Source organism: Cygnus atratus, chromosome 2 (assembly GCF_013377495.2).
Source record: "Cygnus atratus isolate AKBS03 ecotype Queensland, Australia chromosome 2, CAtr_DNAZoo_HiC_assembly, whole genome shotgun sequence".
Classification (NCBI taxonomy): Eukaryota; Metazoa; Chordata; class Aves; order Anseriformes; family Anatidae; genus Cygnus; species Cygnus atratus.
In genome coordinates, this window is record NC_066363.1 from 5424220 (window position 1) to 5445671 (window position 21452).

A 21452-nucleotide genomic window follows, 5' to 3' on the forward strand; every position below is an offset into this window, starting at 1 on the left:
CGCACATACCCAGTCAGGTAACATGCTCTTCTGCGTTGGCAAATACAAAAATTTGAGGTAGGAAACGGCAGCTTATCCGAGCGGGGAGTTACCCCAGCAAAGTTACGCACAGTCGACTTCGAGCTTTTCAGTTTCTCTTGGCTTACGAGAGCCCAGACTGTAAATATTGAGGAATGCTCGCCTCTCCCCCTTCCTCTTCTGCTTTTTTGGCTGGCTAATAGATGTCATACTTCCTGTTGGGTGGAGGTATGTCACTTTTTGTCCTCTCCTACTTGTCGACTAAACTAGAGGGGTAAGCTTTGTCTGCGCGGCTACTGATGAAGGCCACCTGAAAACTTTGTTGAATCTAAAGCGCTGCTGCCCATTGCTGAGCAAAACCAACAAGCAAACTTCCAGCGAGGCCTTTTGTAGCAGCTGTTTATTGCATTGCTGTCCGGTGCCGTAGACATTCTGAGAAGTGTTCCTCATCGTCTTAACAAGTTTGACAGAGAGCCGGGCTCAGGGTTTCAGTTTTGGCATGTGCACCAAGCGAAAATACAGCAATCTAAATGCTTTTCCAAAATAGTTTTGTTACAAAGATTCCTGGAAGAAAAAAAAAGGAAAAACATTGTTTTGTTAAGATAAACCTGGCTTGTAACTTTTTTTCTTATTACTTGCAATAAAATACTTTAGGGGAATTTGAATAAGACCCCCATGTATCTGTAATGAAATGTAGCTAAAACAGTGGGAGAGTTCTAGTACATTTTTTTCCTATACCTAAAACTTCCTGAGAAATTGAATTCATTCTGGAGGGGTTTAAATATACTATTTATGAAGGGCTTTTTCACTGTTCGGCCTTTTCAGTGACTCCCCATTGCAGCTTTGCAGGGCCGATGTGTTAAAGCACTCCTGCTACCTCCTCGAGTCTAACACCACAGGGCACGAGGCACGTTCCCCGAGTCAGGAGCTGTCTTTGGGAACTCGCTTCTGAACTGCTCTGCCGTCACATACTTCTGGATTTTCTTGTTGCATTGATTTTAAGAGGGGGAAGAGAAAAAGTAAATAAAAACAGCACATTCAGTGTTCCTAGAACTGGATCGGAGTTGCCTCTGCTTTTCTTTCTTTTGTGTCAGTGCTGCCTCTTGTGCTGCAATCAACAAAGGACTGGGGGGAAAGAAGAAACAGCTTTTTTTTTTCTGAGAAAAGGGATGTTTTTGATGGGGCAGTTGTTTTCCAAGGAGGCAGCTTTGTGACTTCTGTGAGGGTGCACATCAAATTTGTGAACGCTAGACGGTAAGGAGGCATTTTGAGTGCTTCTGTGAAATCGTTGTGCCCATTTATATCATCCTGCTGCTTTCCAGCAGGTGTCACTCTGAGCCATTGTATCCAACCAGGGGAAAAGAAAGGGGTAGCTCTAGGTTAGCCTTTGGTCTGTAGATTTTCTTGATTCCATCTGTTTTATTTCAACGTCATTAAGGAGCTTTAGCACATTAATACATGATGGCCTGGTATTGTCTTTTAATGTTCATTTGGTGGATTTATGGCCAAAAAAAAATTTGATGAGGGAGAATAGATGATAAACTAACTGCAGGATGGTGACTAATACATATTGGATAGATGTTAAGGTGAACTACTATAGGCAGATTTGAATTTCATAGATTTCATTTGGAAGCAGGATTCTATGGTACAATGAAAATACTAATCAGTTAAAATGGGGAGCTGTACAGTGCAGAAATCTGAGATCGGCTGAAAGATAAAGACAAAAAATGTGCCAAAGTCGTTCTCAAAGCCTAAAAATGGTGTAAGGAAATGTCACTTCGTAAAACTTATGGCATATTTCCTCATCTACTGTGTTCTTATAAATAATACGAGATCTCAGTACATCTTGTTTAGTTTAATTATTTGAAATCCATTCATAACAATGGCTTCCATAAACTCCGTTTCAGGAAGTCTTTCAAGCTCTTAAGGCTCGTGAAAACGATGCCTGCAGAGTTGAAGAAATGAGTACAAGATACAAACTGCTGTTGCTATAACAAACATTAATTCAGTTATCAAATCACATGAAAAATAACAGAGGAGGGGATTTTTTTGTTTTGTTTTTCTCAAAGTTCCAGATCATCTTAGAGGCAGTTTGGGGAATATTCCTGGCTTCGTCACGATGGGCGTCTTTCTAAAGCTTGTTAGTGTGGCTGAATACAATAAGCCTATTAGCCTTGCTGTGATTCATTATTCATTTTTCCGTGGTCTAACAAGAAGAAATACAAACCATACTAAGCAGCCAAAAAACTTTGATTTTTGTAGCTCTTCTTGGAGTTAGTACATGGTGTCTCTCCCCTGCAATGGAGAAAGCATGTGCCAAAATATTACCTAATGATAATGAGGAAGTAACCGCTCTGGCATATGAAATATTTTTTCCTGTGCATGAGGGGAAGTAAATGCTATAAATTTTCCTGAACAAGCCTGTGTTTAATGTCAAGTGCAGAAGCTACTATTAATTAGCGGAGGGAAACACGAGGCTGCGGACAGGAACGAGGGGCTTTTTACTGAGCTGCCGGGTACTTCCCAGTGCTGAAGTTTCGGGGTTGAGCGTGTTTGTAGTCAGATTGATTAAGCGGTTGACTACAAGTGTAGTGAGGCATATGTCCCGAGGGCATAACAGTCCGTCTATTAACTACGAGAGTTTCATTATACTGTTTAATGACTTTGTGTTTTTGTGTAGAAGTCAGAGCCTGGGTTAACCCAGTGCCCCTTTTTGCTCCACACAGGGAGAAGCCTGGGATAGAGCAGCCCTAGTTGCACAGCGCAAGACCATAATTTCCATCAGACCGTGGCTTCTTAAGCCCTCAAAGAGGTGTTACGAGCATTAGGAGCTGTGGGAGAGGAGGGAGAAAGTGTTTTTTTTTTTTTTTTCCATCTGTTTAACACTGTAGTGTTGGTGTTTCCAAATTCCTGATGAGAAATGAGGGGAGAGTAAGGAAAGGGTGCAAGGATAATTAAAACCCTAAAGAAAGGGATCATGGTGCATGACAACAGGAGACGCAGATGCTAACATTCTCTAATATCTTTCAGGTCAGAGGTTACGATTTCAAGGCAGACATCTGGAGCTTTGGGATCACTGCTATCGAACTGGCTACAGGGGCAGCTCCTTACCATAAATACCCACCGATGAAGGTGAGCAGGTCTTCGAATACTCGTGCTAGACAAAGGATCTGTGTGTTCTGGGGGCGTTCCAAAGAATTTGGCCAGACTGCTTTGTTGAAGAGTTTGTCCTCTTTCCCTGCGTTTCTGGATCATGATGTTCTTAGATTTGCTTGAAGTCACCTTTTAAAAAACACGCCACTTAATCAGCGTTGTCTGAAACTGTGCACAGCTCTTATTTAGATCCCGAGACTTGCCAGGGTCGCCATTCGTGAGGAAGGGGCTGTGTGGCTCAATCCTGGAGCCTTGAGGCAGCAGATGTTACCACTGTAAATAATAATTCAGAAAATATTATCTGGCATCCACTGACACTGGAAACATCCACTGACACGTAGGAAACTATTCCGTTTGCATTGATGATCCTTCTTGAAACCTCTCAGAAATCCTGTTACTAGTTTTTCTAAAAGAATTTCTTGCATTGACAACAACACAGTCCTGTTAATCACTCAACAGGGTCAGGCATTTCTGGAAAGTACCACATCAGGAGGAAATGGAAAGGAATTGGTGATATTAATATTTTATTGAAGTTGAGGTGGAGGAAACTTTGTTGCTTAAACGCTGGCACTTCAAAAATCTTTTTGAATGTCTTGCACTGTGGATTGTCTTAGTTTGCATAACTTTCCCCTCTTTCCTGATTCTTGAAACAGGAACTGCTTCTAACATGTTCTTCTTTCAAAGAGTTTGTATGTTAAAGTTAGCAGAGTTGACCTCATTATCATAGAATCACAGAATCATTAAAGTTGGAAACGCCCTCCAAGATCATCTGGTCCAACCGTCCCCCTACCACCAATGTCACCACTAAACCATGTCCCTAAGCACCACGTCCAACCTCTCCTTGAACACCCCCAGGGACGGTGACGCCACCACCTCCCTGGGCAACCCGTCCCAATGCCTGACTGCTCTTTCTGAGAAGAAATGTCTCCTCATTTCCTACCTGAACCTCCCCTGGCGCAACTTGAGACATTAGTAGAGGTTTAGAACATCCTGCCCTCTGTCTGAGCTTTGAGATCTTCCTTACCCCTCCATGTGATCTGATGGGGGCCCTGTCTTGATCACAAAATGTTGGGCCCCTTCTGCATTTCCCACCCTTTTGAAGGCCACTTTGCTTCTACCCCCGGGAGGCACACTGCCTCCCATGGAACAGAAGGGGGATGGAGAGCCTTTTCAGTAACCCACAGCTTATGGACAGACTACTTACACAAGGCTTGTGGGTGCTAAGAACCTCAATTTTAGCCATATCATGTGGCAAATTTTCCTTTTCTGAGTCCTTTAATTGCTGGAATCCTATGCAAGGCAGGTGTCATCTCTTTAGGACTTGGGTGCATCCCCTCCCACCTCTTAATTACAATACCATTTTGGGAGTCCAGTAGCTCCTAACTCATTAGAGTAGCGGCCTCCATGCATTGCTCTAAATGCCAGGACTTTGCAGCGGTTTAACTCCTGTGGAGCAGTATTCATTCCAAGATTTGGATGAGCTCTGTGCAAGAGACTGTTGAGTGGCTGAGTGGTTTAGAAATACCGCTCAAGTTCGTACCATGCCAGCGATTGTGGCAAAACAGTGAGGAGTTCAGGGAAATGTTGTGCCGGTTTAGCTGTTGCTGTTTTCCCTGATATTTCCATCTGCTCACTGATTATTAGTAGCATTCTGCAGTAGCTTCTGCAAGCCGTACTTCTATTTATTGATTTCAGTGCATGGGCTGCAGCTTCGGATACAAAGACCACCTATTTAGTATCACGTTGTCATGCGCTAGGTTATTAATTTCCAGTTATTAAGTGTGGGTTCCAGTTATTCAGCCTGCAAGAGGACCTTTGTGTGTTATATATCGAGTGCGATTGTATTTCACTGCAGGTTAATTTTGTTGTGCAGCAAAATGACCCGTGCATTAAGTGACCCTCCAAGGAGAGGGGGAAAAAAAACCTGAATTCTTTGCAGACTGTATAATTTCAGCTGGATTGATGGGCTGCTGCTGCCCTAAGCAATATAGCTGTTGAAAGCTTTTTTAAATGTGCTTTTTGCAGCTTCCTTTTCTAAAAATAGATATTCATCTGTAGGTAGGTGGCAAGTGAAAATGGAAATGAGTAATTTTCTTCCTTTCCTTTGGAATATCTGAGTGATGTGAAGGAAATAATCAGTTTGGCTTGATGGGTACTTGTGTGAGACGTGTCTTCACCTGTCGTCGCAGTGGTACGTGGAAGTGAGCACGCGTTGTTTTATGTTGCCCTTGTGCTTTTACAGAAATTTTACAGAATTTTTACACTAACTTCATTTCTGAATGCAAGATATCTGCAGGGAAGTCTAAACAGTCTTTGAATCAAACACCTTGCACAACTACTCAGCTGAAATGAAGAAGGCTGGTAGAAGTTCTGCTGTGCTTATGCCTCGCATCACGCCAAACATCCCTGAAAGCTCATCCTGACCTTGTGTTTGGCCTGCAGACTGCACTGTGGGCTAGGAGATGTAATAGGAGGCAGTAGCGGGACTGTTGGGTATAAATTAGTCTGGCTTCTCGAGGAAAGGAGGTGGAGGCAACTCTCTGTGTTGGATGAGTTTTGAAACTCTCAGCTGACAGTCAGAATTTTACGAGGTGTAAAAGTTTGAAAATAATTGTTTCCTCAGTGGCTGTAGGAAACAGAGGGAACAGGAGAGACCCTGTAGTTTTCTTGTGGGAAAGGTAGTGAGGTGAGTTCTTGCTGTCTGGCGAATAGGAGGAGACAGCTGAAACTCTTAAGAAAAAAATTGTTTTGAGTTCAGGCTTCCTGAGAGAGCTGCTGCAATGAGACAGACCTTGTTGACTCAGATGCTTGTTGAAAATGCTGGTTTAAAATGCTGTGTTCCAAAGCTCTGTACCTAACGAAAGCCAAGAAAAATCTCATTGCCAATAGACGTGATTCTTCCAGGTTTTAATGTTGACGCTACAAAACGATCCTCCGTCTTTGGAAACCGGTGTGCAAGATAAAGAGATGCTGAAGAAGTATGGGAAATCTTTTCGGAAGATGATTTCTTCATGCCTACAAAAAGACCCTGAAAAAAGGTGAGAACTGGTAACACCAAAGTAAACTTAAAAACAAAATGTCAAAACTCCTCTCCAACCTTGTGGTCACGGTGAACGCAGCAATTCTGCTGCGTAGCAGCAAATTCTTCTGGCTGTCCTTATTTTTAAGGATAAATGCCTGTCGTCATGCCTGGCCAGGGCATGCATCTTTCATTTGGGTTAACGAGGGCATCCCAGGCCCCTGTTGCATGGGACCATTCTCCCCCTTTCTGCCTCCAACAGGTGACTGCAGTTCATGGTTTGTTTCTAGTCAAAGCTGCTCGGTGTTTGTAGATCAGCAATGACATGTTGGGCAGCATGTGTTTATTTGCGAAGTTTCGTAAATAAACTTCTTAAAATTTGCCAGTGTAAAGAAGGCTTTCTGCGTCGTTTTGACTTGATTAATTATGTCATATTTGTTTTGGGGGGAACAAATCAGGAAAAAACACTGGCAAATCTTACCCAACATGTTTTTGCCAATACAAATTGCTCAAGTGACCTGATGACACTTCCAGTCTTCCTTCTAACAGTAGCTTGACTACTGCGTGGCGTTAGAAATATCACCGAGGGGGTGGTGTGTATGCTTTGGTTCCCAGGATAGCTTTATTTTGTTATGTTGTGGCAGCATCTGAAGCTGCGTGAAGGTCCAGCTGTCTACAGCACTGTTTAAAACCCACAGCCCATCGCACAGGAGAGCCTCAGCGAAGCTGGTTAAAGGCGTGTTTGTCCTGCATTAGGAACAGCATTCCTTCAAATACAAAGCTAAAAAAACACACGTTTCCACAGCTGGATTTTTACGTTTATACCGCTTAATTTTCCTTTGTCCTCAGTAAGCAAACTGATTCTGGAAAGGGAAAAGTCCCTTCCTAAATTACAAGTAATGAAGACATTTTGCAGTTCCCTCCTGTGACGGATCCTGAAACAAAGGCTTCTTACACGTCGTGAGATGGGGTCTCTCTCTTCTAACAAGCTTTACATCTGAAAGGCTTAATTAATCCAGTGGAGTGCTTGATAAATGCCGATAGCAGTTGTTTGTTTCCCACCCCCCCCATTGATATTTTTCTTCCTCATTTTTAAAGCACGTCCTGCCCCTGCAGGTTAGAATGTGTTAACCATAATCACCTGGAATTGTGGCATCCCCCTCCTCTCTTCTCAAGCACCACTAACAGCTACTGTCATCATCTTTACTGTGGGAGCAGGAGGTCGCCTGTAAAGAGCAACTTGCAGAATCAGTTACGTTTAAGCAGGTGTACAGGTTGTTAAAGAGAAGTTAGTGAATCCCTTTTAAATTCTCGTTGCTCCCTTATAGCAGTGTGCAGTTGGGAAGTGTTGTGAGCTGGTACTTCCTCATGGAGGTCTGAGTCTTTAGAAAACTCCTTCTAAACTGACCGAGGGATGGCTTTTACTTCTCAGTATTGGTCCTAAAGCGTAACTTAAAAGGGAAAATAATTTGGACTTGATGTTAGACAAAGGTTCTTTGTCCCGCTTGCGTTTAATAGAACTAATTGCACGTATATAATCAAGGGTCTCTGAAATAGCTCAGTCACTTGCACATGGCAAGTACTGCCTCCTGCTGTAGGTGAGGATCCTTTGTCTCAATTCTCAGCAAATTCCTTCTGTGGTCCTATCAGCCAGGCTCTGAGGTCCAAATTCAGCATCAAAATAGGACCGTTCTCTGCCCAGTTAACTCACAACAGGCTTTGATGAGAATATACTGACACTTAAAGGTCTGGTGGTGTAAAATTTACTATAAATAAGTCGACTGAATTTTAGGGCAGTTGTACAGGAGAAGCTGATGCCCTTAGGAGTTGTCCTGTTACAGCTGCAGCAACCTGGAAGACTCGTGCCTTGAAAGGGAACATTTGTAATGTTTTTTCTCTATCTGTTTTTATTGACAGACCGACAGCAGCAGAACTTTTAAGACACAAATTTTTCACGAAAGCGAAGGTAAGAAAACACTTCCTAAGCTGATCCGTGCAGAGGCAGGAGAGAGGAGAATAGGTACGGTGAAAGCTTTACTGGCATGAACGCGCGCCGTTTCACTCAGGGCCAGCATAGCTGGCTGAGTTGAATGGGTCATTGTGAACAGACAGAATGAAACCTCTCTTCTCTACCTCCTCGTGTATGCCACCATTAGGAGAAATTATTTAGAAATTCTCGAGCATTTAAATGGCTTTCAGTGGGTTTGGGCTTTTTTCTCCTCTTGTAACGGTGCCATTCGGGCTGCGTGGCCGGCCCTAAAGGTCTCTGTGGCAGTAACTGTAGCTTGTATTTTAATGAACTCTCTAATCAGTCTCTATGCAAAACAGTGAATAAGGCCCACTGTGTGGAGGGTTACCTGACACTATTACACCCTGTGTTATGGAAAGTGAAAATCCTGTGACATAAAATAGTAGGAAATTCTGGTTTATAGCCATAAGGCAAACAGCCAGCGAGCATTTATCTACTTAGTGCCTGCCGATCAGTGCCTATGCCATCTGTGAAGTCTTGTTGGGGGACACAAACCGTAATAAGGGAGAATTTAATTTCCAGGGGAATGAGGAAACGTTTTCTGTGTACTTATTTTTTTTCTGTGGCATATTTGTCATCAAAATAACGGGGTTTATAGCAGAACACCGGTAAAGTTTCAAAAACATTTCTGAACCTGGGATAGCATAGCAGTGTCAGCACTTAATGAAAGTAGTACTCAGCTCCCAAATTCATAGATAAAGGAGCAGGGTGTCCTATTAAAGTTAACACAAATCCAGTACGTGCAACCAAGGAAGTCTAGAGGTGAGCCAGCTTAGGAAATGTAAGAGGTTGCTTTAGGGCAAGTTTAGTTATGTCTGCACTTTTGACAGCATTAACTAGGTTTTTGTGATCCCTAATGGGGTTTTAGGCAACTGAATTGTTTGCATCTGTGTGCTGAATGCACGTTTGGTGTCCAAAGTGACAAGGAGATGGCTTACACATTGCTGACCTTTCTCTGTTTGGCTGATGTTTTAGTTCATGTTACACTTCACCGTGTACAAAATCTCTTTCATGCTTTCATTAAACGGCTACAGAGTACCATATTAGTACATGTGGTGATAGAAAATTGACATTATTGTAAATGAGGCAATGCTTAAACCCAGAGTGAAAATATATGCCAGTTAGCGCTCAGGGTTAAATGACTTTCAGACGTCGGCCACTGCCAAGCTGACAGCTGTAACTTGAGGATGGGGGAGTCCAGCTTCTACACGCTTATACTGAACCAAATATAAATCCAGTTTATATTATATAAAAGTATGTTTTAATAATGTTGAGAGCCATGTATCAAAATGCAGTTGTTTGAGGAAATTTAATACAGCAAAGCATCACAGCAGTTTCCCAATATCTAACTTACTGTGATGACTGCATTTACTTCCTCTCTAAACTTCGCATGTGCTGTGCATGTACTTTGACTCCTGCCGCCCCAGTTCCTGCGTATCATTACCCCTGCATGTGGGGCTTCCCGCGTCCTGGCCTGACATCTGAGGCTTGCCTTTGACAGTAGGACAGGCATAAATTTAGGGATAGGAAACAGCAAAGTGGCTAGATCCAGATGCTGTAATATCTGCAAAGGGAAGAACCTAAAACGTCTCAGCAGGATATCAGATGCTGTGCTGTAATGAGTATAATCACGTTCCCCAGTAAGTCAGCCACTTTTATACAACTCCTCAATCGTTAACTTCTTATCAGTGTGCGCAGGAAAAGTGCGACTGCTAATTTAAAAGGTATTTAAGATGAAACATCATATACTGTAGTCCAAAGGAGGAAAGTGATTAACTTCTTTTAGAGCTCAGTTCTTTGAGGGGAGGAGAGTGCAAAGCATATAAAACACTTTCTGCTAAAAATACTTTAAGCAGTTTCATTTTCAGAGGCGCTGAAGGAATCAAAGGGTATTTTCAGCAATGTAAATATTTGGTGGTTTTTTTTTTTTCAGAATAAAGAGTTTTTACAAGAAAAGATGTTGCAGAGAGCACCGACAATTACTGAAAGATCCAAAAAGGTACTGTAAAGATCCTGGGCTCTTGCTATTTCAGTTGTATTGGTTTTTATACTTGTTTTCACATTTTTTTATGAGAGTTATAGTAGTATAGCATTTTCTAGATAGAGCTAGATATTTTAATAAAATAATTGAATGCCCTGGCTGAAGATGCTCTTGTGCGTTTCTACTTAAAAAAAAAAATAATAAAAATTGTAGAAGCTGTCCTCTTGACATGTCTTTTCTCTGCCTTTGTGCTGAGCAGGTAAGGAGAGTCCCAGGTTCCAGTGGACGTCTTCATAAGACTGAAGATGGTGGCTGGGAGTGGAGTGATGACGAGCTAGACGAAGAAAGCGAGGAAGGCAGAGCAGCAATTTCACAGCTCAGGGTGGGTCCTCAGACTCTGATATCTCTGTCTTGTTTTCTATCTATAGTATGTCTAAATATCCCTCAGAAGCATGCAGCCTTGTTTGAAGTATGGTTCACAGTAAGCTGTTGTTATCCCGCCCCTTGAGCTTGCAGCCAAACCAGAGAAAGCAGGCTGAAGGTTAAAGAAAGTCTATTGATCTCTTTTCTGTACTCGTTCTGGGGCGCAGCTGCTCTAATTCAGGGACGTTGAGTGTAATTGGGAACATGAAGTCAGACGACCTTCTCCCATCTCAGCATGCTAATGCACTTGAGCTGGGATATTCTCTTTAGGGGTACTGACTGCTCGAGATGCTGTCTTCTGGAAGTGTCAGGAGAGGTTTTGTCCTGCTGCCCTCTCCAGGATGGAACTGAAATCGGTATGGCCTGTGCTTATGGCTGATAGCTGAACCACAGAGGGCCTAGCTCTGTACTACCAGTTACACTGAAATTAGCCCTTAGTAGAAAATCCTGTGGCATCCCTGAAGTTGCAAGGAGTGATTGGTCTAGCGCTTGAAAATCCTCCCAAAAAACGCTTCACCCAACACACCCACCCCACAGCGTAACCCCTAGGAACACAGAAGAGTAAGGCACAGTGCCCGACTAAAAGATTACAATTCATTTCCAGATTGCCTTCCTCCCAGTGGGTGGCAGTGCAGATTTTGTCTATAATGGCTTGCTTGTATTCACGGTTCCATTGCCAATGCGGTGGGTAGCATGAAGTGGGCTGAGCATTTTAATTGTTCTGGGAATGAATTAGTGACACAGGGAAAGATATTTAAAGGAAGCTTTTCAATATCAAAGGGGAAAAAATATTTTTGGTTTGAAGCATTTATTACTTTGTAACTTTCACTTTTCTCATTCCTTCTACTGCTGATCTGTGTAGACACTTAAACATTAAAAGTAAGATTTTGTCTTTAGCATCTTTGGAAATACTTGGGGGTCTAAAGGTATTGTTATTAATAAAGGTATTATTAATTTTAATGTTTAAATGTATTATTAATGCAATAATTCCACATAGTAATTTGTGGCAATAGCTATTGTGACTATAAAAGAGCTTATTATATCAAGCTTCATATATAGTCAAGGAGGATCTCTTGGTGCCAGGTGGGTACTACTGAAAGTGACAGAATTATTTAGGTTGGAAAAGACCTCTAAGATCATCTGGTCCAGCCTTTAACCTAGCACTGCCAAGTCTGCCATTAAGCCATGTCCCTAAGCTCTACATCTCCACGTGTTTGAAGACCTCCAGGGATGGTGACTCAACCACTTCCCCTGGCAACCTGTTCCAATACTTCACGACCATTTCAGTGAATAATTTTTTTCTAATATCCATCCTAAACCTCCTCTGGTGCAACTTAAGGTCATTTCCTCTTGTTCTTTTTCCTTTATAAACTCAAATCTTGTAAATCACTCTTGTAGGGTACAATGATCAATTTTTAGGATGGAATACTGTGAAAGACCCTACCTCTATTTCAGGGATTACTTAGAATTTGTTCTATCTTGTATCTAAGCTCAGAATCCTATGAATTACCACTGCTTACTGCATTTTGAACAGTACTTAATTGTTTCATTCCTTTTACACAGAAAACAACACAGGTTTACAAGCTCCTTTTCAAGCGAGTTTATTTTCTGGGAGCTTTGGCATAGTTCCTTGTACTTCTGTCTGTTCTTATCTCTTTAATTTAGGCCATGCTTGGCCTTAAGTTTTAGGCCTCCCATTCAAGAAACCTTTAGTCTTTTAACAAAGGATGGTTGTTGGAGCAGCAGGTCTCAATTCAGCTACTCTAAATGTAGAAGTATATTGCCATTCTGGGGACACCCTGTGTAGATACAACGCGGATCTTCAGGAGACCAGTTCCAGTATGGAGGTCAGGAAGGTGTCTTGGACCACGCTGTCTGCTTAGGTGCCTGAGTCCCACCCTGGGTGTCTTTCCACTGCACAGCTTTTGAGTCATTTTCTTCAGCCCGAAGGTGAAAGAACAGGAATGCCTGTGCACCTCTTGCATTTGATCCCTTTTCAGGCAGTCTTAAGACGTGGATCTAAACTGCCAATGTTTGCTCTGAATACAGGGATGTTACTGAGGACTAGTGTCAATGCTGCGTTTTGACCATATTTCAAACACCGTATAAATTCCACCTGCCTGTAATTCCATTGCAATTTTAACTAAATTGTTGAACAGAATGACTTCCATTCACTAAGTGTCACCTTTTATTCCAGCTACACCTGTGTTTTACTGCTGTCACCCTTAAAGGATAGCTTGCCTTTGTTTGCTAAAGCACTTCAGTCCTATCCTGTATAAAAGCTTATACATAAAGTGTTTGTATTTTTTTGCTTGTGTCCACTTTACAGAAGAAAATAGGGTGAAGTTAATATGTACAAATGTGTGCTTTGCAAGTCTGTTGCTAGGAGTGCACCTGAAAGCAGACAAATACTTGTAAACGGAACCAGAAATTTCTGCCTAATTGATTGAATATGCAAACTTGCTGGCTCAACTTGGTCTTCTTTCAGGCTTGTACTGTCCTGACCACAACCTGTCTTTTAGACCTCTAGGCAGAGAAGGAAGATTTAATTTGTTAATCCCAGCATAGACCAAGCCATCCTACCTATCTTATCTTCAGGCAGTAATTGACCCGTTGGGAGTCAGAGCTGCAGGATATCTTAATTACAGAGATTCCCTGGAATACTTGGCAATTCCTTTCTGTTCACGTGAAATAACTGATGCTTGTTGTCTTTGCTTACTGATAAGCAAGGCCTGGCCACGTTGCTTTGACTGCACTTTCCTCTGCATTCCTCTGGTAGTTGCACTGCTGAACTCGTGCACGGCCGTCAGTTTTCTGCTCTCTCTCATGGAGGGTGCAGTGTGGTGCAGAGTCCAAGGGCAAGAAGAAGCAGGCAAGAGATTTCTTTCTCTAAAGCAGCACATGTAAGGCTGAGGCAGATCTGTTGCTTATATTTCTCTGCAAGACTTGGGTACCTTAAAATGGATTTTGCCATCTCAGTGCACGAGCAGTTTGATCCAATCTGAATGATCTTCAAGGGTGCTCGGTTTTGCTGTTGGTTAATTATTACAGCAGCTAAAGTATTGTATACGCTGTTTGTCAACTGCAATACTGCAGTACGATTGCAGGTTTCGAGGTATTATGATATGATTAGGTTGGCAACAGACTGTGGTTCCATTTTATTACGAAACTTAGTATGTCTACATAATTTGAAAACAATGTAGGTTTCATTTGTTCAATGTGGCTCTGAAAGGTCCTTTTAGTCAGTAGATTTAATTTCTGTTGAGGCAATGATAACTTTTTCTTCTTTTTTTTTTTTCAGTCTCCCAGAGTGAAAGAACCTGTACAGAATTCAGAGGTAAGTTTTAAATGCAAACGTCTTCCTGAAATGATGACTTCTTGTTACTTCTGTTACAAGGAGTGTGTTTTTATTAGCCTTTGAGAACAATATTGTGTAAACTAGAAGCTAGTATCTGGCTGAGCTGTGCTTGAAAACCTCCACAGGAATTAATCACTGGCTATTTAATGCTAAGAGGTCATTCTAAGATAAATTTTATGCATATTTTTTCAACTTGCTGTGGCAAAAGTTTATAGTATGACGAATTGATTGCAAGAAGCTAAACAGAACAACAGTGTTCTGATTTCTTTAAAAATCTTTAAAGGTCTGTTGAGCATGATCTAGTTCACTGGTTTGGAACCTATGTTCAAAACTGGGAAATAAATCTCTAATAGAGTTAGATCATAAACAAAACTTCAGTTGCATTTTATAATCTGCATTCAGCTCTGTCCTGTTTCTTACATTATGAATATTAGTATATCTTATCTTTCAGTGACAGAGACTGTTTGTCTGCTAGAGAATGTGTCATGTCTTTCCTTTCCCTACCTGTCTAGGAATATATAAAGAGGTTGGTCTCCTAGAAATTAGTTTTGGGTTAGGCTGCCCTGTTCTACTTTCACCTCTTTCCAAGGATTGATTATAAGAAATACTACAGTTCTGGGAGTGTAATTTTAAGCAAAGGCTAAATTGAAAGAAAAAGCTGAAAGCTGAAATCTGTTTGGGTTGAATTGCTCCACTGTGATACATCCCTTGATATATATTGTAGTTTAAAGGTCTAATGCCCAGGCTTTTAGATGTGCAAGGTGAGTTACGTTTCCTTTAACTGAGTGGAGTAAGTTGGAGGGCTCACGGAAGAAGCCACCAAGCTTACAGTTCTTTGCCTATCATGCCAAAATCAAATTCTCTGTTCTGAATAAGTCAAGAGGTTAAAAAAAAAAGTTACTCATTTAGCTCCTTCCACCCCCATTATATTACGCACCTTTTTTTTTGGAAGAACTTGCACTGTATCTGAATGCACTTTTCTGTTGAATACCCCAGTGCTCCGACTCTGACATTTGTTTTACAAACAGATAAATTATTGATAGATACTGAAATGCTTTGCTAGGCTGTGTTCTCTGAATAGAAGTACAAACTGAAGCAGAGTTGCTGTGCTCTGACTGTATGGCTACTACAAAATATAAGTAGGCCTCAGATTTTGAGAAGGGGAAAATTGCTGGGTAGGGCTGTTCTCTTCCAAGGTAGGAGGTGGTCTGCTTGCATCCAGCCTTGCAAGCATCAATACTTAATTTTGGTCCAAGATCCGCAGTCATGCTGCAATCTTGTTTATTTATCCTTCTTTACTGGTGAATAAAACTGAAAATGGCAGGGTAGAAGGGTCCCTGGACGTGAGGAAACATTAAACCTCTTGAACACCAACTTGGGATCAGTGCTGGTGTCCCTGGGGCCTGGGAATGCCTTTGGCATTAAACTTCTCTAAGTGGCAAACAATTGCTTTGTGGGAAGCAAGTGCTTGAGTCCAAACTTTGAGTTTTTTTTAACTCATTCAAACACCTTTTTGCTTGCAGCTATTCCCATCAGCCGAGCCGCAAGGTCCTTCACTCAGTGCTCCAGCACAGGCACCTACTCAACTACCTCAGGCTGCAGGACAAGTACCTGCACAACCTCAAGCTGCTGTACCTCCACCTAGCCAGGCTCCTCCAGCAGCCCCAGCAGCAGCCCAGGTGAGATCTGACAGCCTTCATGCCAGCTTTCAGCTTTGCGCTTCACCGTTCTGTTCAAGACATGTTAAAATGAGCTAAACCTTTAGAAATTGCTCGTCTGGGGTTGCATTAGTGCTGCTGCTTGCATAGAAGAGATGGCTGGCCTGCTGGTTTGCAAAAAAAAAGCCTTTAAAAAAGACACTGGGCTCAGCAGTGTTTTGTTCTTATTCTGTGGGTGAGCAGTGATTTATGTTTTTCTGCTCTTCAGGGAGTGTAATGTTTGGCTTGGGGCAGGGTTAAAGGTAAGAAAGGAGAGTCGTTTCAGTGGCAGCTGCTTGTTCCTGGTGTTTAAAGAGGTGCAGTGCGTTTAAGGTGCAGCACAAACAGGTTCTGATGGTGTGTGTCTCAGCATCGCTGCAGTCTATGGGGTAAGAATGGAGACAAGCATGAGAAGAAGAAACCAGAACATCCAGGTTCTCCTGGCTTCAAAAGAGTGACAGGAAGCCTTAAACTGTCCTTGGATCAGTCAAAAATAGCAGAGAAACTCCATCTTTGGGAAGCTCTGAATCTTGTGGTACTTTCAAACATCCATTTCAAGCAGAATGGATCCTTGAGGGGAAGAACAGGGGATGTAAAAGCTCGACAAGCGCCTGTTTAATTTTTAGCTACATCACTTTAAAGTGTAGGGTATAGGTCAGAAAGGCAGACGTGCCAAAGCTGGGAAAGAGCACTGACTTGTGTTTAAAAAGAGAAAAATGGCCAAACCAAATCATTGCTGGGATACTTGGAATATGTCTTGTGGCTTGCTGGAGTAAAGCACCGCCGAGTTTGCCAGGCTTCAGAGTGATGGCACCTCTTTATAAAAGACACTAATGTTCATATTTGTTGGTGGGCAGAGGCTGTCCCTGCTGAAGAGGTCCAAGATAGCATCACCCGTTGGCAGACCCAGAGGGAAGAAACTTGGCAGCGCTGGTTAGAAAAATAACTGAAATGATTCCTTCCTAGAAACATTTCGTTATTTTTATTATAAAGTAAGCGAAAAGATACGTATATCACTTCACTGCAGTCAGCTCATGTTCCTGTTTACAAAGCCATTAAAGCTGATGCTTTAGTCATTAAACAAAACCAGGAGGGTTGGGGGCTGTCACATTCTTGGCTACCTTCGAAGTAGCGTTAACGCTTAAATCAAATCCTTTCAAATCTCTTGAAAAGGGGCCAGTGTTTAATCCCTGAATTTTAAGCAGCAGTTGAAACTCCAGCAGCAGTGAAGGCCGGGACTTGTCAGCTCAGTAAATTGATGTAGCGGCGTTGGCCTCAACGCAAGTGTTTTGAGTTGCACTAGCAGAGTATCCTGCTCCCTGCCACTAGTCCCCAATAGCTTATTTGTTGGTAGCTTGGCCTGAGGTGAACTTCATACCCCTGTGTCAGTGCGTCCTTCCCTATAGCTCTGCGTGTCACTCCGTTCTTCTTTATGGTTCTTTGTGTCAACACGCACCTCTTTAGAGCTTTCCATTGGTTCCTGTAACTCCTTGGCTACCTTTCTGCAGACCGATGGGCTCTCTGTGGGCTCTTGTTTGTTTTCACTGACCTGGTAAAACTTCTTCAGGCTTCAACAGGACCAAGAGCGTGGTCAGTAGCACTGAGCTGCATTCGTGGCACAAGAACACCAACAGATGGAGTAAAACACTACTCTTATACAAAGGGCGATCATTTTCTATCATGAAAAAGCAAACAATCTAGATGAAAAAAGAACTTGGTCAAGATCTCTAGGCTTAAATTATCAGCCAGGCATTGTCTGTCTTGTTACTGCAGATTTAAAACCCCTGGCTGTGCACGTGCAGCACGGATGATTTGCACAGTGGAAGAGTAATTGACTTTTTTGTGTGGTTTTTTTTTTTTTCTTTTTGTGGAGTTTGATTAATAATTAGTACTTTACTGGAAGTATCACTAGTGTTATAAAGATGGATCCTTCCCACTGAAAGTCTGCTGCTGAGCACTATAAAATGCTTTGACTGCGTGCACCAATAATTACTCAGAGGTGGTTTGGAAGTGAGAATAGGCAGCTCTGAATTCACTGCTAGATGCTCCTAAAGTCTTCAGTTTCACTAAAAAGTAATTGAAGAATATGCTAATCTACCAATTATTTTTCCCTAGGTGCTCTTCACAACTGTATCAGTTTTTTTAAATCAGATATTTTGGGGCAGGGATTAAAACACATGAGGTCTTGAAGCTGTCGTGAGTGCCCCAAAACCTTAGTTTTTGAGGCAAAGCAAGCAGTCTCTTTGCAGTTAGCCCCTTTTCTGAAGTTTCCTGCTGATTTGACATTTCTCATAGCTCAGTAGCTTTTCTTCTTTTAAAGACAATTGCAGAGAACCTCCTGAATTACTGTTTAAGTGTGAAGTTTTTCCATTTAATATTCATTGTTTTTCAAGTAGTGTCGTGGCTCCAACGATGGGTTAAACTTTAATTTGTATTTATAGTTGATCGAGGTTATCTCTAGGTTTAATACTAGAGAAAGGAGGTCTTTGTCTGTTTTAAAATAACGTAATCCTATTGCAGGCCCCACCTGCCCCTGCTGCAGCTCCGGTACAGGAAGATACAAAAGTCCCCATCAGCCTCGTACTAAGGTTAAGGTAAGGACACAAAACTGACCTGTTCTGGTAAGGTGAGCCTTTGTGGAGAGGGACACGGGAGGAATTCTGTAGTGCATCTTGTCATCTGCCCTTTCAGTTAAAAGGGTGGTGGCCATGTATTGTTTGTCAGCTTGGATTTCATCCACCCTCGTGAAACTGGGGCTGAGAAAAGCAGTTTTCATCTTAGCTGCTTCTTCAGCCTGGCAAGAACTGTAGATTGAAAGAGGTTTTGATATTGGTATAAATCTCCCAAACTCTGATGGGCTGGGAAGGAAGGAATTAGCCGGGTTCCTTGAAGGGAGTCAGGGATTCAGGGGTCCTTGTGTTGTGGATCATCTGGGTATTGAGGCACAGCTTTAGACATCAGCCAGTTCTGAGATTGAAGAGCTTTTTATTCAGTTCAAGCCATGGATTCTGGTTTATGTCCCTAGGAAAAGGAGAAAAAGGGTTGTAAGCGCACTCCACCATCATCGTACAAGTTGGCCTTTCTTTTTTAAGGAACCTGGCTCACACCTCCTTAGGCATCTTGATTTTTGATAGGTACTGGGACTTCTGAACATCATCTCCCAGCCCTTCCTGGACAGTTGCATAATGTGTGTGCATCTGCAGAATGAGCAGATGCTCGCTTCCTTTGAAGGATGTGCTCTGAGGATAAAGCTGCTGGTAGCTACGAGTTGCTGCCAGTGGAACATGGCCTTATACCACGTTGTGGCCCTCACGTCTCCTGAAATTCAGCCCACCTGGGCTCTGGGAAGTTGACAGGCAGCCAGCGCTGAGGGCCTGGCTTCCAGCTGCACAGCCAAGTGAGCAGTTTTTGCCCTTCAAGGGGAAAAAGTGCAGGGGTGAACCCAGCTCTCTTCACAGACTGGTTCTTCAGTGATAGCACGTTCTTCTGGGCACCGCTCGGTGCAATGAAACGTTCTCTTCTATATAAAATGTTCTTCTTCCCATAGGAATTCGAAAAAAGAACTCAATGATATCCGATTTGAATTTACCCCAGGGAGAGGTGAGCTGGTGTGAAAGTCCTGCATGTGAGGGTGGGTTTGGGGAAGGGGATCTTTTGTGTTTGGAGTCGTTCGGTTGTATCTGTGGAAGTGTCTCTCCAAGGTGCTTTCCTAAGAGGGTGTTCCAAGGCTTGCCTTATGTCTGGGCTGTTAACAAGTGCTTGGAGCACTGCTGCTAGAGAGCACTCCTGTAAAACTCTCACGGACACGACCCAGGCATAGGCATTCAGTGAATTTTACAGAGTTGAATTTAGTTTCAGAGTTTCAGTGAATTTACTGAGTTTTACAGCATAGATCAGAGCTGCCTCACTGCAGTGCTGTGGGCAGCAGGCTAGTTGACACCCACAAGTGTGTGCGAGTTTATTCCCTTGCCCTTCTGTGGCTTTTGCTCCCCTCTTGAAAACAGCTAGCTAGAATTGAGTGAGGAACATCTCAGCACAAATACTGCAGTTTGCTGGGCTTGTGCCCTTCACGCGCAAGGTCGTGAATAAATAACAGTTTTGCTGTTTGGTTTGTACGAGTTTCTTTTAGGTTTGCATGATACCTCCATCAATTGGAGAACTTCTTTTGCCTGGTAACTGGCTCTTGTGTTTCTCCCCAACAGATACTGCTGATGGTGTGTCTCAAGAACTGATTTCAGCAGGGCTTGTTGATGGCAGAGATCTGGTAATAGGTAAGTACGAATTGTTTCTTCTGCTCTAACCATTCCAGTCACTTCTGCATCTTTAAAGTGACCTGATGAGTGGGTATGAGGAGAGTTCTCTGTGGCCTCCGTCCTCTTCTCCAACAGCTCCACAAAACTGCTGTTAATTTTAATTCTAGTGGCAGTTCTGTGCTAGTGCATTTAGGCAACCGTCAGGCCACAGGCAGATGATCTAGTTGGAAAGATGATGAAGCAAATGTTCCTTGTAATGCAAAATGAAGGCTAATCAGTGCATTAGCTAAATCAATCTCATCTGACACAGGCACTGCCAACTCGCTGCACGAGCCTGTGCTGCTGAGAGGCTCTGTACAAGAGAGGTCTGGGACTGGAATCAGCCAGGCTTTTTAAATTTACTTCATTTTTAGGCAGGCTGTGGAAGGAAGTGTGAAGCGCACACGCACGTGGTGCAGTTGGCCTAAGGCTACAGCACATGTTGCTGCACTTCAAGTGCATGTGAATAGCTACCTCCAGCAACAGATTCCTAAACAAACGTGTCCCTTTATGCAGCAGGGGAAACTTTAAACCATTAACAGTACCTGTGTACTTCAACTGCAGCGAGCAAGACCTCCTTAGACACAGCCTGCAGCATCTGGGAAGGCTGAAAGTGCAGAAGGAACTGGGTATTCAGGTGCAGTTGGGTAGATCATTATTTCTAATCCCATCACTTTGAGGAAAAACCTGTCTTTGAAAAAGAAGCATTGTAACTAGTGACAGCATTTTCACAGTTTAAAGCTTTAGATTTAAATAGTCTGAGTCTAATGGAAGCCTAAACTTTCTGTATCTTTTTAAACAATTCTACGTTGGAGTAATATAAAGAGGCCTTGTGACTTTGGGATGTTTTTTCTCTAGCCTGTCCTAATATTTGCCCATTTTTCTTGTTGTCTGTGTGTGATTTCAGTTGCAGCTAATTTGCAGAAAATTGTGGAAGAGCCCCAAGCAAACAGATCCGTCACTTTCAAACTGGTATTTATTCCTGCTCCCTAACTGAACAAGCTGTCACTCGCAAACATAAAGCGTTGCATAGGGGCGCCTGCGGTCGTCTCCTGTAGGCATCTGATGTATGCAATCCAAATCTAATGCTAACACAGACGTTCCCCTGTCCTGGCTAGTAAAGGTATCAAAATATTACAGGAAGGTTTTTTGAGGTATTTTGGGCTTGGAGGGTACACTGGCCCAGAAGTGGCAGAAATTCTTCAGTGCAGGTAAGTGGGCTAAGAAGTGCCACTGACTCCTTTCTTGGAGGAGGATGGAGGAGAAGGGTCTTTGAGGAAGAAATTTGGGGTGAAGGACAGCTAAGAGAAGATAGGCTAGAAGAGGAGAGGTAAGAGCAGATGAAATCTTCAGAGATGGTGAAAGGCACAGGTAATTATAGTAGCACAGCGAGGGTGTAACCAGATTATTGGTAGTGAAAGCAGTGAATTATGTTACTTTTGACCTTCTCCGTGAATAAGTTGTTTTTGCTTCTTTCTCCCT

At 42.6% G+C, this 21452-nt stretch overlaps 1 protein-coding gene across 1 annotated transcript in view; it reads left to right on the plus strand.

Annotated features, from left to right (window-relative positions):
* Positions 1 to 21452, plus strand: part of OXSR1 (oxidative stress responsive kinase 1) — an 87270-nt gene that overhangs the window by 62898 nt on the left and 2920 nt on the right. The window contains exons 7-17 of the mRNA XM_035554272.2: positions 3049 to 3150; positions 6076 to 6209; positions 8108 to 8156; positions 10153 to 10218; positions 10460 to 10582; positions 13925 to 13960; positions 15505 to 15660; positions 18199 to 18272; positions 19226 to 19278; positions 19881 to 19949; positions 20878 to 20942. Coding sequence (XP_035410165.1) covers positions 3049 to 3150; positions 6076 to 6209; positions 8108 to 8156; positions 10153 to 10218; positions 10460 to 10582; positions 13925 to 13960; positions 15505 to 15660; positions 18199 to 18272; positions 19226 to 19278; positions 19881 to 19949; positions 20878 to 20942 — 927 coding nt within the window. The remainder of the gene's footprint in view (positions 1 to 3048; positions 3151 to 6075; positions 6210 to 8107; positions 8157 to 10152; positions 10219 to 10459; positions 10583 to 13924; positions 13961 to 15504; positions 15661 to 18198; positions 18273 to 19225; positions 19279 to 19880; positions 19950 to 20877; positions 20943 to 21452) is intronic.